The 20,805-nt window shown below is 36.4% G+C and overlaps 1 protein-coding gene across 6 annotated transcripts in view; it reads right to left on the bottom strand.

Annotated features, from left to right (window-relative positions):
• ATF7IP (activating transcription factor 7 interacting protein) overlaps positions 1-20,805 on the bottom strand; it is a 92,549-nt gene that overhangs the window by 13,158 nt on the left and 58,586 nt on the right. For all 6 annotated transcript variants that reach the window (XM_072332579.1, XM_072332544.1, XM_072332536.1 and 3 more), the window contains exons 7-10: positions 20,463-20,536; positions 19,876-19,964; positions 17,790-18,425; positions 16,189-16,256 (exon numbers count right to left, since the gene is read on the bottom strand). In XM_072332579.1, the coding sequence (XP_072188680.1) occupies positions 16,189-16,256; positions 17,790-18,425; positions 19,876-19,964; positions 20,463-20,536 (867 nt within the window). The remainder of the gene's footprint in view (positions 1-16,188; positions 16,257-17,789; positions 18,426-19,875; positions 19,965-20,462; positions 20,537-20,805) is intronic.

The following is a 20,805-nucleotide window of genomic DNA, read 5'->3' as shown; positions in this document are numbered from 1 at the left end:
ACTTAATGACCAGTGGTATACTGTTATTTTACAGGCAAATAAATTAACAAAATGGTATAATTATCTTTCAATTATGACCCTTGTAATATTTTAATCAAATTGTGCTTTCCTTTAAGGCAGTATAATCTTTTGACACAATAGCCACTGGGACAATGTAGGACAATGTGTTGCTCATCTTGAGATAATTCAGCCTATAAGCCTACAGTGACACTGAATTCAGAGTACAAAAACCTCTTATGCAACCTGTATGCTGATAAAATAGGTCATCAAAAGCCATTAGAAAATTCCAACAGTTTCCAGCTTTTATCTTATTTATAGTACTTTATCCATTATCATAAATTTCAGTATTCCATCATCTTATAAAGCTGCTTGTGTCTACCTTTTTAGAGAAGATAAAGTAATCTGAGAAGGCTAAATGTTATAAAAACCCTGTGGGCCATCAAACAAGATATACCTTCTGGATCAACAGACCCCTTGACTTTCTAGACTGTTTACAGGAACGACCAACCTTTTTATTTAGCTGATGGAATAAATAGTGGAGGAAAAATCCTAGATTTGTCTGGGCTTTTAAAAAAGCTTTCTAGAACAGATGTGGAATGACATGAATATCTGATTTCTTAAACTTGAATCAAAACTTGGTTTTGTAGAAGAGATGATCATTTGTTGTTGGACTGAACTGCTACTGATCTACAGATTGCAGTAAAGCAGATTCCTTGGGAAAAACAAGGGTTAGCAAAACAATTTTAATCACTGAATAATTAATATGAAAAATAGCGTAATTATAAGCCACGCACAGCCAGTATGATAAAGTCTAGGAAGATTCAGATGTTACTGGGTGGTCTAATAGGGACAGATGCAGAAAGCCCAAGTATGAGAATATCTGCTTTATGAACTTTAACTAGCATAAAGTGAAGCCTTTAATGAAGTCTTAAAAGACAATTCTCATACAGGTAAAGCTCTGAGGAGAGAGAAAAGAGGCATCATAAAATACAAATGAAAGTGGTCTCTGAATTACTGGTCATTGGATTTGGAGCGCCTGACATAAATGATCATTATGTATTTAGTTTATAACACAATTTCTGATGAAGTTCGGACGCTGCCACTGATGAAATTCTGCTAATAACTTGGATGATATAAAATCTGAAGAACATCAAAGTACTTAAGTTCCAAGATGACAGAAGTGACTTCTGCAGGGATACTTTTTTTCTCTACACAGAGAAACATCTTTCAGATCTATTAATCATGCAATTCTTCTGTTGAGTGATTTCTATTTCAAAGACCTTCCAGCTTCCAAAACCACTTGGAGCTCACAATAAGTGCCGCCTTCAAAGAACCAATAACTACTTATCAGCATAAAATCAAGAGGAATCTCACTCCAACTTCATAGTCTTCCCAGTCAGTGACGTGTATTTTAAATGATGGTTTTCTTTGCTAGGACTGAAAAAGAGGAGGGAAATCTGGGTGGAAGTGGAGAAAGAAGAAACTAACACTAAGCTACTCATTCTTCCCCCACCACAGAATCTATTTGTCTGAAGTAATTTCTTTCAATTCTTCTTCAACAAAAAAATTCAAATCCCTGGAGAAAAATACTCTTTATGAAACTGTTTTGAAGCCCTACTTAATCATGTCAGTTGAGACAGTTCCTTCAATTTCCAATATTGCATAAAGTTTTGATTTTGGTGTGTCTGGGAGGTCAGAGTCTCCAGTTATGAAGCAGTAAACTAATAATCCAATCAGCCAATTATTCCTCAAGAATGAAGTTTTCAGAAGAAAAGACCTTTGAGCTAACCACACTATTCAAGTTTTTCTACAGAACAACCCAGGCAGAAATCTCCTCGGTAAGAAAAATCTTAAAGTTGTTACAGTTCCTTCCACAACCTGTACTAAAATTGTGGACCTGAAGGACAGTTTTGCATGGTGCTCTCTAGTACAACCCCCAGTCCCACTTCCACAGCATACACCCCATTTAAAACAAGAGGCAGTTGAACTCCACACACAGCACACCATGAAGCCTTCACTCCCCAGAGCTACATTCCTCTAATTCACCTGCCACGCATCTACTGTGAATGAAGTTTAGGGCTATAGGAAAATTATAAGGTAATCTGAAATGCTGAAAAGGATGCATGTTGTGTCTCCCAATAAAAGTATGTAGAAGGGTATGGTGTTGTCAGGGTACTCCTTCACAGAATGGACTGCTGATTATACCTGCCATAAAGGTCAGAATTTTGGCTATTCAAAATATCAGTCAACTTATAAGAGGAGAAGTAGGCACCATTTCTACATTCTGTAGGATTTACATAGTTTTCAGATTCTTGTAGGGCTCTCAAATCCAGGACAGAGAACAGTAATAGATTTAGGAAGAATGGGGAATTAGGGATTGGAAGACTGGTTTACATTTCCTCGTAGGGAAGTTAAACATCTCCATGACCTGACAGAGTTATTGCTTATTAGGTGCTTCTGGAGCATTAACACATGAATGGTTAAGACCTATGAATGGAACCATTTTGAATCATCCCTGCCAGAAGCAAGTAATAATGTCCTGTGCCCAACTACCAAAAAGGAATCAACCTTAAATATCATGTCTATCTTAGTCAGAAATTATCTCAGGCTTTTTATTTATTTATTCATACAAGGAAATAATAGAACCATACTTGAGGAAAGGCTAGAAACAAACAGCTTCTCCTACTCCTGCAAAATGAAGGGAAGGGGATTTTGAGAAATGGACTGCCCTGTTGTATGTGAGAAAAGGAGAGTTGTACAAGCCACTCAGAGCAAAACCATGAACCAGCTTAATAAGGTTTGTGGCACTTGTGAAATGAAAAAAAGTGTAACAATGGACATCCAGACACGTATGAACCACTTTCTCATTTAGGTAAATATCTGAAGTAAGCAAATAAGTTTTTCAGCTCCTAATATTATACTTCAGCAAGCACTAAGTCAGAAAACAATAACACAGAAAAGCATTTGTATCAGTTGTGAGTTTCCAGCTTTCTCCAAATACAGGAATATCAAGAACTCCTGAACAAGTTCCACCTGATCTCAACAGAAGAACAAGATGATACAACTATAATACCTTTTCCCTCAGGACAACCACACTAGTGGAATAGTTAAAACCATTTCAAACATATACATGGTGCCTTATTTCACATTTTGCCTACCAAGTCTGAGTAACAGAAGAGTCAGTGGCCTACAATAAACTGCAACTGAAACTAAATAACTGACATAAGATAAAGTGATCTGCATCTACTTGGAACATGTTAGTAAAACTAACAATTTTCTTCTATTAAAGCAAACAGAACTGCAGCCAACAAAACCAAAACCTCTGAAACCACCTTTTCTCATTTGTCAGAACTAGAATGTTAAGTCTCCCAAGTGACAGAAATCATCTGCACAGAAACCTGTTTACAGTAGTATCTGTGTAATTTCTAGTACTCATGACATAATAAGTTTATAATGAGGCTTAAAAAAAACTTAAATTGCCATGTTGCCTTTTCCGTCTTCTGTACATGTCATTAATCTGTGAATAAGCGGAAGTGCTCCAAAAAAGATGTCATTCACACATCTGTTTTGGACCTGTTTTATCCAGAGCTGACAAGGCAGCTTTGTACAAGCACAAATGGGCAAGAGCAAGACCTGAGCATCCAGTTAACCACAACTGCATCTGACCTGCCTTAGTTTTCATCTTTTTTTGCTCACATATAACAGATAGAAGTGTAGCAATCTTACAGAAAGCAAAATAACATCATATACCTCAAGAAAGTAAGTGTTAATTTTATGTGCTTGTTGTCAGAACACCAAAGACCTTCAAGACCAGCATTGACCAAGTTCCCATCGATGTTTCCAGTGACAATGAAACAGGAACATAGATTTAACAAACACAGAAGAACAGTTGATAGAAGTAAGTGGGTGTTTGCAGGCAACACATTAAACAATTAATCCTGAAGTAACAATTAGTCAAAGAAATTTGTTGGCACTCAACACTGTTTTAACAGTGCAAATAAGGCTTTCAAACTTTAAATAAAAATATAAGCTAATTAATAATAGCATTTGCATCTATTTAAAATCAGATTTTACATGACAAATCTGTATCCAGCATCTATTTTCTGATTAGGTTTGAAAATACTTCTTATACATTTAGCAATTGCAGAAGATAACTGCAGAAACAAAACACAGAACTCATTCTAAAAGAGTAACTAGAAAGTGAACAGAATTTTCAGTTCAAACATATTCTTCAACAATTTATTTTTTGGGGGAGGTGAGGAAATCCTACTATCAAATATCCAATTTCACAGATAAATGTGACAAAAATTTATAAAGAGGATATAAAAAATACAAGACCATCTCTTACTGACTTTGTAATTTTAATCTAGTCACATCTTTATGCTTCATCTGTCACTGAACTTCCATTTGCAACTGAGATGTTTTGCATAAAAGCAACGTATCTTGTAACTGAAAACTTCATAGATCAGTACTGATCTGTCTAGGAAGATTCATGCAAATTAACATACGCTGAAGTTCAGAAGTGAAACACAAGGTGAACTGAATGAAGAATGGTTACAAGGTATGACTAAAAGCAGAAACAAAGGTGAAAAAAGAAAGCAGAAGGAAGAGAAAAGAAACGAGAATTACAAGCCAAGGAGCAGCTAAGCATGAACTGCTTCAAGTATGAGACTGCATGAGTCTTCTGTAATGCTACTTCACTATTTAGCACTATGCATTTTCCCTCATAAAGCTAGCCACAAGCAGAAGGAATCACATCTTGAGAAGCGTGGTCTTCAAGGAATATCTTTCAAATTTCACATCCTCTGCTGTAGTTTCTTCAATTCACAGTATTACATCTACACCTGTAACACTTAACAATATGGAATTACCTTGAGCTTTGGTTGTATGCCAAATAATCCACCCAAGTGTTTAACTTGGCAGGTGTGGAGGATAAATATATTTTAATGTTGAGCAGATCTTTCATGTAATTTATGAAATCAAAAACAAAACCATAAATATGCCTTCAAATATCTGATTTTAACCTTTTAAATCCTCAACCAGAGGTTGTCATACCTCTCAACACTGCTTGACAAAGTGATTGGAAAAGGGGGACAAGTCTTCATCCTATGGAGGTGACTTTTGTCAGCCATGTAAGAAAGATATCCCTTCAAGAAATATCTGGTATGTTACCTGGGCAAGTGGACTGCTGTGGAGAAAATCAGTACTCAAGTGTATTAGCTGTGCTAAAGGTAAGCTTAAACCTAGACAATGAAGTTACCCCAAGAACTATATGACGTTAAGCACGTATGACTAATGTGGCAGAAATGCATACAGAATGCACCATCACTGCATGCCAACATACTGGCAGTACTGACCTGGAAAGATGACAAAAACACAACAAGGGATGAAGGAAGAGGAATGGAAAATCTACCTTGACCCTAGAGGGACAGGTGTGTGAGTTGCAAGTAAGACAACTAAAAAAGGCTGTTCTTCCAGGAAAATGGCCTCTCCAGTTTCCAGCAAACAGTTTCCCAGACAGAGAACTCTTGTTCTGGTTAACTCTGGGGCTCTGCACCAGCCAGGTGGAAAAAAGGGACAGTTGGGTTTATTAGACTGTGTGGATTTGATGTTCTGGCATATCAGAACTGCAGAGCATAAGGCTCAAGTGGTTGCTGGTGCACAGCGTACCTTAATGCTATCAACTTACAAAGGAACAGAACCCATCTGTATTGCTGGAGTGACAGGAGAATCCCAGAAGTGAACTACTGGAAGGCCAAATTAGTCTCATTGGGAATGAATGGAGGTACTCAATTGTGACTGGCCCAGAGGCTATGTGCATCCTTGGTATAGATTATCTATAAAGGGTACTTCAAGGATCCAAGCGAATAATGGTGGGCTTTTGGCATAGCTGTCTTGGAGACAATGAACACGAAGCAGCTGTCTGCCTTGCCTGGTCTCTTCTGTTGTGGGGTTGCTAAGAGTAGAAGAACACAAGGTGCCAATCACTACCACAATAGCACACCAGCAGCAATATGGCACTAATGAGTACTCTTTGATTCCCACCCATTAGCTGATTTATCAACTAAAACCAAGGAGTAATCAGCAAGACTTGTCTACCCTCTTATAGCCTGAGGAAAGGTCTAATGGAGAAGCGGAGGCTAACAGTTGAAACTATTGTGGCCCCAATGAAGTCACAATACTGTTGGGTGCTGCCATGCTGGACATGCTAGAGCTTCAATACAAACTGGAATGAAAAGCAGCTATACAAACTGGAATGAAAAGCAGCTAAATGGTATGCCACACCTAGTATCGCCAATGCATTTTTTTTCACTTCCTCTGGCAGCAGAATGCAGGCCACACAGCACACTACACACATACAGTCATCACTGCCATTCTTTTTTCCCCCTCTTCTTCCTTACTATTCTGCCATATTTATATTTCAACCCATTAGTTCTATTTTATTTTTTCCCCCAGTTCTCTCCCCCATCCCACTTGGAAAGCGTGAGCTAATGGCTACGTGGTGCTTAACTGGGTTAAATCAGGAGAGGAAAAAAAAAAAAGTAACTGCATTTCCACTACGAAAACAAATACAAGAAAGGAACCTGAATTTAAAGGCAAAAGACCAAAGCACATACGGCAGATGATGTTGAGAAAAGAATAGAACATATTCTATCATGACTACAATCATAACATTTAACCAAAATAGAAGCAGTTGAACATCACAGCATATGTGTAAATAGCAAACGACTGAGAAAGCTGGGAAAGAGATTTCTGAATAGAAAATCTCTACACAAAAAAAGGTTACACCATTTTACATAACACCACACAAACAAAGGCAAACACACACATACCAAAATGTGGATTCTGGTATTCTGAATATGAACTTCTCTATTCAAGGCTTTTTTTTTTTTTTAATTATTAATTTGGAATTATATAACGCCATGGGTCAACTAATCACACTGAAATAACAGTGCTGTATATTGCAATGCCACCTGCTTTTCATAAAGGAACATTCCAGCAAGTTTAGGTGATAAACAGAAAAAAAATATCAAAACAATAAAAATTAACTCTAGGATAATAGAACTCAAAATCCTGAAGATTATTTGTGGCACACTGACAAAGCGCAGAAAATTTTATCATCAATACTTTCTAGATCACAAAAACTGAAAAAGATTCTGGGAGTCGTAAAACTGACGTGTCATGAACCATCACACCACCACAGCTGAACGTGACGCACCAAGGCGTTATATAATAGCAAAACCAATTTGGAATTATGAGAAGTGATGTTAAAAATATGTTCTGGAAAGAGCTTATGAGAAGTGGTCATACTGAGTCTGTACAGATAAAAACAAAGCTTACATCCTTGTACAAATCCGCAGATTTCAAGCACAGGTTAAGTAGATATGGAAAACTTTTTTTTAGTACATTCATGAGTACAATTCTGTTACAGATGGCTTCAAACTTCTGACTTCTTAACACTTATCAATTCCAATATAGTGACTCTAACAACAACTCTCACAAAGCTGTCATGAAAATTTATTTGTCCAATGCATTTGTTGCGCCTTACCACAATACAAATGATAATGCAATAAGCTAGCAGTTTACCAAGTTTGTATTTTGCACAAACAAAATATCACAGGGCTGCAATACTTGTTTTGATAGTGTGGTTGCTTAATTGAGCAAAAACTCACTCTCAGCAGACATTTTACATGTTGCATTTACCAGACCATTCCCCTTACCCTTATTCCATACTTTGCAATGTTTTCTATGGAATAACAAATCAAATATGGAAAAACCAAGCAATCTGTCTTAGTAATGTCTATACGATCTATACTCTATAATTTCTTTGTTGCAAAGATAAGACATCAGCTCTGCTACACCCACCAGTAAGAAACTTAAATCAAGAAACATAACCAAAACACTCTTTGGCAGGAAGATGTTTTTAGTGGTTATTGTAATTCCAAAATAAAAACTATAAAGGACCACTTGAAGTAATGCTTCAACATTTGCGTACTGCTGTGACTGCTTCTTTAATCAAACAGTTAAAGGGTATACGGTAAACAGACACTTGCACACACGTCTCTTTACTGGCTCCTACTCTCTTAAGGTGAAACATCTACCTTCTTTCCACAAAGCCCACTGAAAGTTTCAAAACAATATCATGTGGGATGGCCATGTTGGACAGAAATCATATTACTAATCATTACATGTATTTTAATTATAGCATGTTTTGGTTTAATAAAACTTCTTATAGCTATTATTTGCACACAGTGTAATGACATGAACAGTTTTAACATTGCAATAAACCTCTTGATTTTTTTTTTTTTTTGGCCCAAACTGACAAATTGGAGTACACAACTGAAACACAACTACAAGTACTTACTGAAAGCTGCTCTCAGTAGCTAGGGGCTGGTTTAAATAACACAGGTATAATCTCAAGGAAAGACAACCTCTGTAATAATGAATTAAAAAAAGCATCTGAAAAATTCCCCAGATGACATCATATAGCTGAATTAAATGGCTGTTTTAAGGAAAAAAATATAAAAATAATCTAGCTAATTCATTCTTGTGTGATCTTTAAAATCCTAACATCTTAAGAATTTAGAGTTCAAATTAGTCTCAGGTAAAGGTTCCACCTTATAGATGAGAGCTAGTTGCATTTTAAATAGCAGAAACACCATTGCATGTTCAGAGACAAAAATCAAGTATCCCATTTTACACATATTATTACACATTTATTTTCAGTGACAAAAATATGAAACACATTTTCATCAACAGCGTAGAATTAATAGCTGCTAATACTTTGTAAGCTGGTATGTCCCATTTGCTCACACTGTTTCCCAATAGACATTCACAAAGTTTGTTACATATTGCAAATAAAGGGAAAAAAGAAGTTATAAATGCACTTTATTAGCACTTTACCAGATACATTTCCAATAGTCAGAGAAATACCTTCAACTGTAGAGAACCAAACAAATCAAGGTATGTCACAAACAATGGGAAATGGATTGGACACTGGTGGATTTTTTTGTTTAGAATAACATTAGCAAAAAAGGCGAAATGCACAGATTAAATTTAATCTGAAAAATATGTACTCCACAAAAGGATAAATTACACCCAGAGCGTGGAGCAGGTAAGAAAAGATTCTTTGCCCGACTTGGATTTAATAAATATAACTCTGATTCTATAGCCACCATTTTTAACATACCCAACATCATTCAAGTTTACTCAATGTTACATCATGTCAAGATGTTAATAAGTCACTTCAATAGATTCCCTTACAGCTATGTAATATATTACACAGAATATTTTTAACTTCTGCATCTATAATTGGGATTCATAATAAAATACTTTCAAACTATTATAAAGATCTGTTATATAATTAAAAATCCTTTTGCCCCTATCAACAATGTATACTGTAACAAATTAAAAGTGCTTGCCATATCTTCAGAAATTCAATCCTATGATCTGAGGCACGGAAATGGCTTTTGGCAAAGTGACTGGGACTGAGTCACAACCTTTAAATTTCTGTTTAAACAGGAAAAAGCTGGAAGTTGAGAGACTACCACAAAGATGTCCCCTCTCCTACATCACTGCAGCCATTCCTTTTGGAGCAATAAGCAGAGGAAGACTGAAAAGGGAGAAACAGTAGCACAGCAAAACTATACATCCAAGCTGCTTCCTGCTAACTCTGACTATACTAACCCAGGCCGTATGCAATTATCAAAATATTGCAGTTCAGGATTGTCTTTCAGATATCTGATGTTCTACACAGCTGACATCTTCAGAGAGCTCTTTGGAGGTGTGGACACAGGAAAAGTGAACATAGTGAGGAATATTTACCTTTTACATCTCCCACATTGCAGATAACAATATCTTAAAGCAGGAATGAATTACTTACACAACCATGAAAGAAAAAAACCCACAACACGCTGAAAGATACTGCACTAACATAATAAAATCAAAAATAAGAGTACTACTTGAACAACAGAAATTTCCAAACTTACAAAGAAAAAAAAAAAACAACAACCACAGGGAACAAAAGTTCTACATTCCTAGTTGTATGGGAACTGTAGAACCACAGCCTGAACCTCTGATTCATCACCTGAGGCAAGCACTGAGTCAGCCATAGGAGCACAGGTAAAAGCAATTCAGCTGTGTGATCGGAAGGGGTGGAACCTGGCTGCACCTCTCCTAGATCCCATTTAAGGGCTGACTGCCACTGGGGAAGGATCTCTTTCTAGAGATCATTCCCTTTGGAGTTTTTCTGTGAGCCTAGGACATGGATGAAAGTTTTCATTTATTTTCAATTATCTTTTTCCAACATGATAGCCTTTCTAGCTGTACAATCTGTAGATACTAGCCTAACCACGCCACTCTGTATATCTGTTGATTGTACACAAGTACATATACTGAAGCTTCACTATAAAAATGAGATGTATAACTAAATTATTTATGAAATATCACAGTCATTTCCTACTGTTTTCAGAATTAATATCCATATTGAAAATGGAATTGAATCAATGACATAGTAGCCTCTTTTGAAAAAACAAGCTTAGTAGTTGACTTGGTTAAGGCTAAGTACAGTTTTTCTGCAACTGAAATGAAACTTGAATTTTACAAGATTTAAGTAGAGAAGTCAAGAATGACAGATGATACACTACTTAAATGTATATCTGTTATGTTCAGTTGTTTCTTTTTAACGGAAATGTAAATGATGAGCCATTGGTGTCTTACAAATCATGACAAACAAATATAATGGAAAGAGGAAAAAAAATTACTTATCATGTTAACTGAGATTCTCTGTTGACACTGCCACTGAGGAGACTAACTCATGTCAATTTTTTGAACAGATTTCATGATCAGAGTTCATAGTCTGTTCTATAATAAATGGGATTTACTTGGTATTTTCTCAGAAGAAAAGGAGAGTCTCCTTTCCCTACACAACTACACATGTGACCAAAGCTGAATTTACAGAAGTAGCAAAACACGTGCTCTGTTTGCCTACTGCAGCTTTTGTAGAGAGGGAATATATGCAGGAAAATCAATTTAAAACGTTGGGTGGGAGGAGAAAAGGGAGATTTTAAGTTCTAGAAGGCTAGAAATATGCTCTATTAGTTATAACTAATTCTATTATCTTTCTACTAATATTTAACACCATAACCATCTCTTTTAAAGCAATACTTCTAGCCCAAGCCAAGAGAGCTTTTTCTCAGTTTCAGGAAAAAAAAAAAGAAAAAAAAGAAAAAGAAAAATTCTCTTGTACAGAGAGCAAGACCTAGTAGTACTGCAGTTAGTAGCAGCTTAGAAATATAAAGTTCTTATATGAAGACTTAGAACACAGTTGGTGTCAATAAAGTTAGAATTTAACAAATAAGGAATTAAAAATATCTACTTAGCAGTCAACAGGTAATTAGAAGTCAAATTAAAAAAAAAATCAGACATGCTCAGCTTTGCCACAAGAGGTGTGTTTGTTTGTTTGTTTGTTTTAATTTAAATCACTATCTAGATTTGTGTTGAGGAATCAAACATTAGCAATGCACTATTACAGTAAATTACATACAAATGCAGTTAGAACCAGAGCTATCAGGCTGGTATGACCACAGTATGCAGCAAAGATGAACAAAAAAAAATGAACTACTGTCAATGTTCTCTTGTTTACTTTGTTCAAATCTTGGACACCAGAACAAAGAATTATCTGAGAGAACAACAGGAAATAGGGGAGAAGGTGTAAAAAACCAACACATACCCATCTTGGTGAAGATTTAGAACAAAACTCTTTGAACAAGAAATGAAATTTGCTATTTTCGCTGAACTGAACTCTATGAAGACAAAGTTGGAAACTTGCTAAAAATTCGTAGAATAAGTTATTGTTTCTGTGTTGGTTTTTTTTTTCCCCTAATTTTTATGCATGACCACTAGAAAGGCTTTTCTGTTTGTTATTTCCACTCAATTTACTCTACACTTGATAAATCCTGGATCTGTAATTTCCTATAGCTGAGTCACAAGTTAATGCTACAATTAAGTAAAGGTAGAATTGTGTGGCAGAAGTAATTTCTGTATTAAAGATTATATCTCATTAACTTGTTTGATCTTCATAATATGAAAAGTGGCTATAAACAGTATATAAGATTCATATAGCAATTCCAGAATCTCTTAAATCAATAACACAACTGATCAGAAAATAGAACACTATGTTGGTCTACACTATGGAAAAGTGAAGTAGTAAATAGAACTAACCTAACCCAGGCTTGAAAATGTAATTGTCATCAGGCACAGTAAGAACTCCAAAGATCGGGCATCAAGTCACATAGTCATAAAACTGTTTGAGCTGGAAAAGTATCTTGTCCAAATCCCCTGCAATGAACTGGGAAATCTGGATCAGGTTGCTCTAAGCCTCTCCAGCCTGACCTTGAATGTTTCTGGAGGTAACACTTCAACTCTAATTATATGCCATTTAAACAACAGATCTGCTCTCAGTTCTATTGAGAACATTCTCCTCGTTTCGTGAACAACCGAAGACACAAGTATTTGTATCAGATAGTGCCTTTGGAGATCAGAGTGACTGAAACCTTAGTCAAAAACGTGAAAGAGGAAAATGAAAGACCTGCAACACAAATCTAGCTTGTAGATTAAATTAATTTAAAAGTATGTTTAAAAAAACAAAAAACAAAAAAGCACCAACACAAAGCAACCCAACAGAAGAGCACCAAAAGCAGAAGAATAAAACAACAAAAAAAAAAACTACACAGCATAATCCTTTGGCAAGACTGTAACAATCTGAACAAAGGATGTGACAGTAATCAGGCAACTCCAGCTGTTTTCATGCATATGCATGCATTTGAACTGCAAGTGTCTGTTTCATTCAGCTTGTACTTTTCTCTGCGATCCCCAGTAATCAAGTATTTGTTTAGTAAGATGCTACAGTAGTGCCAGCAGTCACAGAGTGGTGTAATAAATACATTCTTCACAAGATATAGAAGCCATGCAGCTAGTGTAGAAAGCGTAGCTCTTTAGCAAATGGAAATAAGCATCCCCCCCATTTTTTATTTAATTTATAAATTTAAATAGTTCAGCTCAGTCATTTAGAGTCCTGGTTGGTAATTAAAGTCATAGAAACTCCAAGACCTGAACTGAGTTTCTGTAAGTTTCTGTTCCATAACTCACTTCAGGACTGTGAACAAGACACTTCTTGCTTAACCACATCTTATGAAATTTTCTTAATAAACTAACTGATACTTTTATTTTTCCCCCATTTTAGTGATTTACTTGAAATCAGTTCTGTTACAAAAAGCATCAAGATATTGGTTCTTGTTTTATCAAGTGCTTTATGGAGGTTAATTACAACAGCCTTGAAAAGGACTGGCAGTTAGGCTCACACTGGCTATGTTCTTGGGGGAGGAACACCCTGGAAGAACTGAGGTTCAACAGGATCAATAGGGCTTTTAGGTTTGAGAGCAGCATGTCCTTCAGGGACTAAAGTCACAAAACTAGTGCCAGATGGCATGCTACACTTAGGAAATAAGATTTTGCTTTGTTTTACAACAAGGGGTTTCTAGAAGAGGTTCAGACACCAGATAATAATTCTTTTATGATTTGGGATCTTGCTATTTAGGTAATTGAGCATATTATTCTCCATTCTATCTGACTAAGAACTGTCGTGAACTTCTGCAGCTCCCCAGTAGTGTTTAATAGCAGAGTCAGAGTGATGGCCTGCCGCTGCCATAATTTTCTCCAGGCCCCAGTCCCGCTTCACACAGTAGCTGGGTGGTGGTTGTTCGGAGAGAATGATTGGTATATCGCTGAGAAAGCCTGGCTGCCATGCTTATCCTGGGCATCATTGCACCCAAGTAGTTCACACCCATTGGTTCTCTTTTGTACCATACAGGCTGTTCTTTCATTTGCTCTGCTGTTAGCTTTAAAGGATGCAGGTAAAAGGCTGGAGGCTCCGGAGGCAACTTAGATAAATAAAGCTCCAAGGAAAAAACAGGACAGTTTGGGTCCCCTGGCATATCATACATTTTACCCATTTTATGAGGATCTTCTCCATTTTTTCCTTTGCCAGGATACCTAAACATAGCATAACGACGCCCGTTCTTGTCCTTCTCAACAACAAAAGCATCTGGAGCCAGATCTCTCAAAATTTCCCTCCCTCGTTTGGTAAAATGTAACTGCAAATCAAACCACACCTTGTTGACGAGTGCCACAGGACTGTGCAATCCTAGTACACCAGACAGTTTTATCTTACGTAAGTCGTCAGCAGCTATAGGAGGATGGTGGTGAGTTTCATCCTTTCCCTGGATGCGCAGCATCCTCAGCATACTCACAAATACCATATTTGCACTAGCAAACTCTTTGTCCTTCATTAAGCAAATCTGTCGATTATAAGGTGGCATTTTGAGATGCCGGTTTAAGCCAGCACGCATTGACTTGTAGCTTGCCACACTGTAGGTATTTCCATCATGATTCCTTATTTTGCAATAAAACTCTCTTAAAATATCATTGAGTTCACTTACTGGAACCAATTCAAAGCTAGGATCCTTGCCATTTTTGGCCAGCCATTGCTTTAATAGGTTAACTGCCCAGCCAGTCTGCTTGTGGGTGTTTTTGATGCTCTTAGCATCTTCTTCCTCTTCCTCCAAGCCAAAGAGGACATCCTCGGGGAAGTTAAAATTCATCTGTGCTGCTTTTACTGCTTCTTTATTTTCTGACGAAGTCTCTTCCTGTTTCAATTGCTTTTCGAAACAATTGATCAAAGTTGTACCATCAAATATGCCACAGGTATACGGCACACAGCGAACTACTTTTTGTTCTGAGAGCTGTGAAGTGCAGAGTAATACATAATATTTTGGATGTTACATAAAAAAAAGCAGGTGGCATTAACTGGATTTTTCAAATGACACGGTATGTCAGTTTTATATCCCATTAGTCAATGAGAATGCATCTGGTCTTTTTTTTTAATTAACCATGGCATTACAAATACTTTAACTGATTCAACTGAAAGTAAACCTAGAGACATACACTAAAAGACTGAAAACCGGAAAGCATCTTGTATCTTGTTTCCTTCCAGTTCCTTCCATTTTGCTAACCATCCATTCCTAAATACAGCTGACACACACAAACTTTTTTGCTAAAATCTTTTCCGGGTTTCAGACTCTACCAAAGATGAAAAAATTCAAAATATACATCTTATACTGAAAATAAATCTTAAAACCATAAATCTCCATCATTCTGGTACTGCTTTTCCTCCATATCAACTACTGACAGATTTGTATAGCTATAATCCACAGGTATCTTTTAAAAATGACAACCATTCTTTAGGAAATGCTTTAATAAGAAGCTTGAGTAAGGCATGGATTATAATCTGTAACATTGGTCATCTTTACTAGACTATTTACACAGAAAGTGAAAAACAGAATCTTGTCCAGTATACCTTCTTCTTGCTTTGAAACATAATTCAGTTTTATCCGCACCTTGAAAAACCATTAACATGGAAAATTTTGGCTAGAAGAAATTAAGTTTATTCCCCTTAGTAAATGTATGTGTGAAGCGCTTTGTGAAATATCTGTACACGGAAAGAAACTTAATTACAAATAACTTTGAATACCTTAAATTTAACCTTAAAATTTCAAAGCAAGTCCAACAAATTTTAGAAGAATCCAGAAGTACTTTAAGTTCTCCTTTATTATGAAGTAGTTACTCCTGAAGAAAATTTCTTTTTTTCTTTCTTTCTTAAAGATGCATAGCAATAAAATATAACTACTCCTTAATAACTTCAGGATTAGTGTAAAAATGAGAGAGCTGCAATAATTTGCAAAGTACTTTTAGCTTTAAGTTCAAGACCTGTAGGCAAAAAATAAGTAGGGTTTTTTTTCATATGTTGGCTTTGTTGCATCAGGTATGCTTTTAGATTTCTCCAGAATTACTAACTCACACATGGAAAACACAGAGGAAAACTTCTGAAAAGATTACGAGGAGCTCACACTCCCAGTAATTCTCTAGATCAGAAGAAAAATACAAACGGACGCAAACTAGAGAGAATGGGGAAAAACAACAAAGAAATAAACAAACAAGTAAAAAACCCCACAACAACAAAAAAACACCGACAGCCTGAAGTTGTTTCATTATGAGCAATGAGGGTAAAAAACTTATCTCCTGTGGATTGTAACTTCAGAAATTTAAACAGAAATATAATCAACAACCTACCTGTGTTGTTCCCTCAGCTGTTCTCTTGTTTGCTGATGAATCTGTTGGTGGCCTGCTTGTCTGGTTTTCTGAGGGGTCAAGAAATTGATTCACTTGCAGTATCTATTCAATTCTGAACTAAATACAGCTAATCCACTCTACAAATTTAAAGGCAACAACTGCAGTTGTTTGATACTAAATGTTCCTTATTTTTCAGTCCTCATTTCCAGCTGCAAGTATCCAAGCTTGCATACTAACATTTTTCAGAGGAAACAGGAAAAAAGCAAAATGGCATTTTTCAGTCTAGAAGTAATATTCATTCCCTTCCTTGAACGTCTGACCATGCATTTCAAATATTTTATGGGCAATTCCCTCAGTTATCTGAGGGGAAAACATAATTCCAATCTTTCCTGCTCCTATATGTAAACAGACAAGATATTAGGCTGAAAAAAAAAAGTCCGTTGTTCAACATTCACATGAAACTTGACTAATGTATGGTTAGAGTGGAAAATATGTAACTGAGGCAAGCTGTGCAGGGACAGTATTCTTATTTGCTCAACTGAACACATACCTATTCTAGCAACTTAAGCAGAAGATGAACATTTGATGTAAATGTTCAAATCAAAATTCTTCCTCCAAAGTTCCTTACATTTTAAACAGAGCTTAGCAGCAACTGTGCTGGCTCAAAGCAGTGTTTCAGTTCTGGTGAGAAAACCATTTGGTATACACAAAGGCTATGTGAACTGTAGAAAACAACACATATTTCTGTGCACAGAGACCTTTCATAGCTCTCTTTCTGATGCATTACATAATCATACTAGCCCTAGAGATAAACAATAATGCAAAGTGTATAACTGTTGCTTCGATAGAAAACATATTTGGACATGTATCTTAGAAATGGGAAGATAAATTAAAACTAATTGTAATGGTGAGCTCTGCTTGAATTACTCCTAACTCCTATTGTGCCAATTAGAAATGTCTTGGCTATGACTTTAACACAAGACCACTAAGAAAATCTTGACCTACAAAAAAAATTTCTATGTATCTAATTTCAAAACTGCAGAGACGTGTCATGACGTGTCAGAAGATGGAGAGAAAATGTTTTAAAATATCTCAGCTAAATAACACATCTGAACTTTTCTTGTGCTTTAAATTAAGAGCCTTTAAACCTAATTCTTTGGAATTAGATTAATACTATGTTGTGGGCTTTTTCCCCATTTTGTTTAAGTGTTTTGAAAATTAAATCAATGAATATACTTTCTTAGGAAAGGCTATCAGATAATTTCAAGAAGCTACATTAAAATACATATAGTTTATAGATATATATTTCATAAAATATGAAACTGTTAGTATTAGAAGTATTTGATTTCATGCTAGGAATAACGTAAATCAAGTTCTAAAGAAAACAAAGCTTACAGAGTCACACTGTTAACTCCTAATTAGATATGATTTTCAACAATGGCTAAACATTGTGACAGATGATTTTGATCCTGATAATTTCAACAGTAAGGCTACCCAGAAGATACATTTCGTAAAACAAAAATTTCCACAGGACTAGAATATTATGTTTCATTTTGACAATGTTTTTCCTTTCCTAGTGTGAACATTCAAGCATAACTTACCAACTCTGGGCGCTGTAATGGTGGGTGGTTCAGTAGGAGTTGTACTATTAAATCCAGAGAGGGGAATCTTCATATATACGGGACCTCGACTGCTGGTAGAATTATGAAGTCCTGAAGTACCCACTGTGGGTAAAGAAGTCCTTGTGGTTTGTGCAACAGGATGTGTAGTTGAAACTGCTTGTACAGCTAATGTTGTCCGTACAGATCCAGCACTGGCTGGAGAGTTTCTCTGAACACTAGGACTGGACACAGATGGGCTGTTATTTGGTTTAGTTGTGTTAGTAGATGCCAAAGATACTGCAGTTTTGGTAAGGCTACCAACTGTAGATGAGCTCTGTACAGATATAAATTCAACGCTGCCTGACTGCTGGTTAGTGACCAAAGTTCCTGCGTGGCCTTGAAGGAGCTGAGGCTGGGATGATACTGCAACAGGCACGTGCAGGATTACAGGCAAAGACTGCAATGAAACAGACATTGGCTGAGTGCTGCCACTGGGCACTTGGCTTGTGCCTACAACGGGCGTTGTGTTAGGCGTGGAAATAACAGTTGTTGTCAAAGGGCTGGAGGTCACTGGAGTCTGAGGCTTAGGAAGTCCACTGGAAGGTGTCTGAGGAGCAGCAAGACTGGAAGCTGGTGCTACACGCAAACACAAAAATATCATTTGAACCAAGTGGGTGGTAGATCCACTCCAACACAACAAATGAAAAATTCTGGCAAATGATTAATTTTTTTTCAAAGAAAGGCTACATGTGCTCTTTTTTCTGTTGTACACTGTGACATTCAATGGTCTAGTTTAAGACAGTCCACACCATATTTCTATTTGAAAGAACTGTATACAAGTAACAAAAATTACAAACAATTAAGATGAAGAGGCTTGAGGAGCTGAGATTTAAATGATAAAAATACACGAAGTACAGCACTTTAAAAACACTTGCTACAGAAACAGTAGAGCAACTGGTCCTTTGGAAAACACAAGAAAAGGAAAACTAAATCAAATTGACTAACTCGCTCTGTATTGGTAGGACACTGTATCCAAAAAGTCATAGTGAAATCAAGGATTAATGTGATTAAGAATGCATCTGCTCTTATGCAACAAAATTTTGGGATTAAATTTAAAGATCAGGAGAACAATGGTTCTGAAAAAAAAAACAGAACATGTCAGTTTTAAGGAAACACAATTTTAAAACTGAAGACTGAAACTCCTTTAAGAAATGAAGCTTGTGACTTCCCTTAGTTCCCCACTCAATTTTTATAGTCACTACTCAGAGGAAATGATAATCAGCATCCTACTACTATCAAGTGCAAGAAAATGGCCTGTGAGCCATGTGCTTCACTTCTCAGCAGAGGAGAAACTTCATGTTTTTCTGCCTTATCCAGGCAAGTAGTCTGCTGTAGCATTTAATTTGCCCACATTCTGGTTGGCTGTGTCAATGTATTTTCTGCCTTGCCTAGTAAGCACACTACACAAACATGAATTCATCATAAATGCCATCTAGAGAAGAGCAACAAAGATAAAAGTGCTGGAAAGAATGAGTTATGAGGAAAGGCTGAGTACAGTTGGGTTGTCTAGACTGGAGAAGAGAAGGCTAAAAGGTGATCTCAATGCTCTAAAAGACATCCTGATGAGAAATAGTAGAAAGGGAGGTGCTGGTCTCTTCTTTGTGGTAACTGAGGACAGGATGTATGGGAATGGTGTAAAGCTGTATGGCGGAGGCTCAGGCTACAAGTAAGGAAAAATGTCTTCACTGTGAAGGTGGTCAAACACTGGAAGAGTCTACCTGCAGAGGTGGTTGATGTCCCTTGCCTGTCAATGTTAAACATTTCAGCAAAATCCTAAATAATACGCTTTAATCATTTGTTAGTCCTCAAGAGGTCAGACAGTTGGCCTAGATGATTTCTGAAGGTCCTTCCTAACTGAATGATTCCATTCCATTCTAAAATGGGACTGTGGTAGGCAGCTAAGAGTAATTATGTCAGGAATGAAGAATTTCTACAAAATAATTTTGGTCTGTTTAGTAACCTAATTAATAGAAAGCAATAACACTTTCATGAACTTAATTTATAAAGTCCATAGGCATTTTCTCACCTGCATTCACAGGGGCTTGAACTGTTGCTGGTTTACTATCTCCTACATTCCTCTTTGATTCCAGCATCTGCCTCACTGTGGTGATATTTCTATAGAAAGAATATTCAGTTAACACTTCTCAACAGGTATAATGATGGTGGGGCAAAAATAGTGCATAGCTATTAGTTTCATTAATTTTATAATCCGATTTTTCTTCTGCCCCCACAAGCAAATTAACTCTATATATTCTTCTACTAAAAAACTAAAACAAAGAAAGAAAAAAAAAAAAAACAACCACTCAGAACTACTTATTAAAAATTTTCAGCTGTTTGTATTGAGTTTGCCTTTTGTCAAGAGAATTTTCTTGTTAGACTTCTATCATCTCGAAGTGTTAAAACAACACATTGTTTACCTAGGAATGGATTCAATACTGTCCGTTTGTGAATTCTGTGAGTAAAAATTGAATTTTACAGTTGAACAGCACTGAAGGAAGAACACTTTTAATTAAAAAAACAACAACCAAATCAGGGATGATCATGCATTACATGAGGTGATGCAACTGTCCTATTCTGAATTCCAACATGATTGTAGTGATGTGCTTTGCTTACCGGTAGGTCAGATTGTTTGCATTTGCAGTGCTACTTGCTGCTTTTCCTGAGGACGGAGGTGGGTTTGTTGTATTCTAAAAAAGAAACAAAAATACAAAGAAAAACAAAACAACTACATCAGCTTGCAAACTTGCGGTTTAACTGTATTCTATGTAGATTTCTTTCTACATGAGATTCCTTTCTACATGTTTTCAGGAGCCAAAATCATAAGGGAACTTGACATGTTTTTCCAGAAGCTATTTGGTCGTACCTACCTCTGTCTACAAGCCTCTTGTCCTTAGGATTTTATTGCACAAGAATCAATATTTCTTTTTGAACTTTTATGAATTTTTAGCTTCCACTT

Source organism: Excalfactoria chinensis, chromosome 1 (genome assembly GCF_039878825.1).
Source record: "Excalfactoria chinensis isolate bCotChi1 chromosome 1, bCotChi1.hap2, whole genome shotgun sequence".
NCBI lineage: Eukaryota > Metazoa > Chordata > Aves > Galliformes > Phasianidae > Excalfactoria > Excalfactoria chinensis.
Note: the sequence above shows the minus strand (reverse complement) of the source record. Positions and strands in the feature narration are given on the sequence as shown.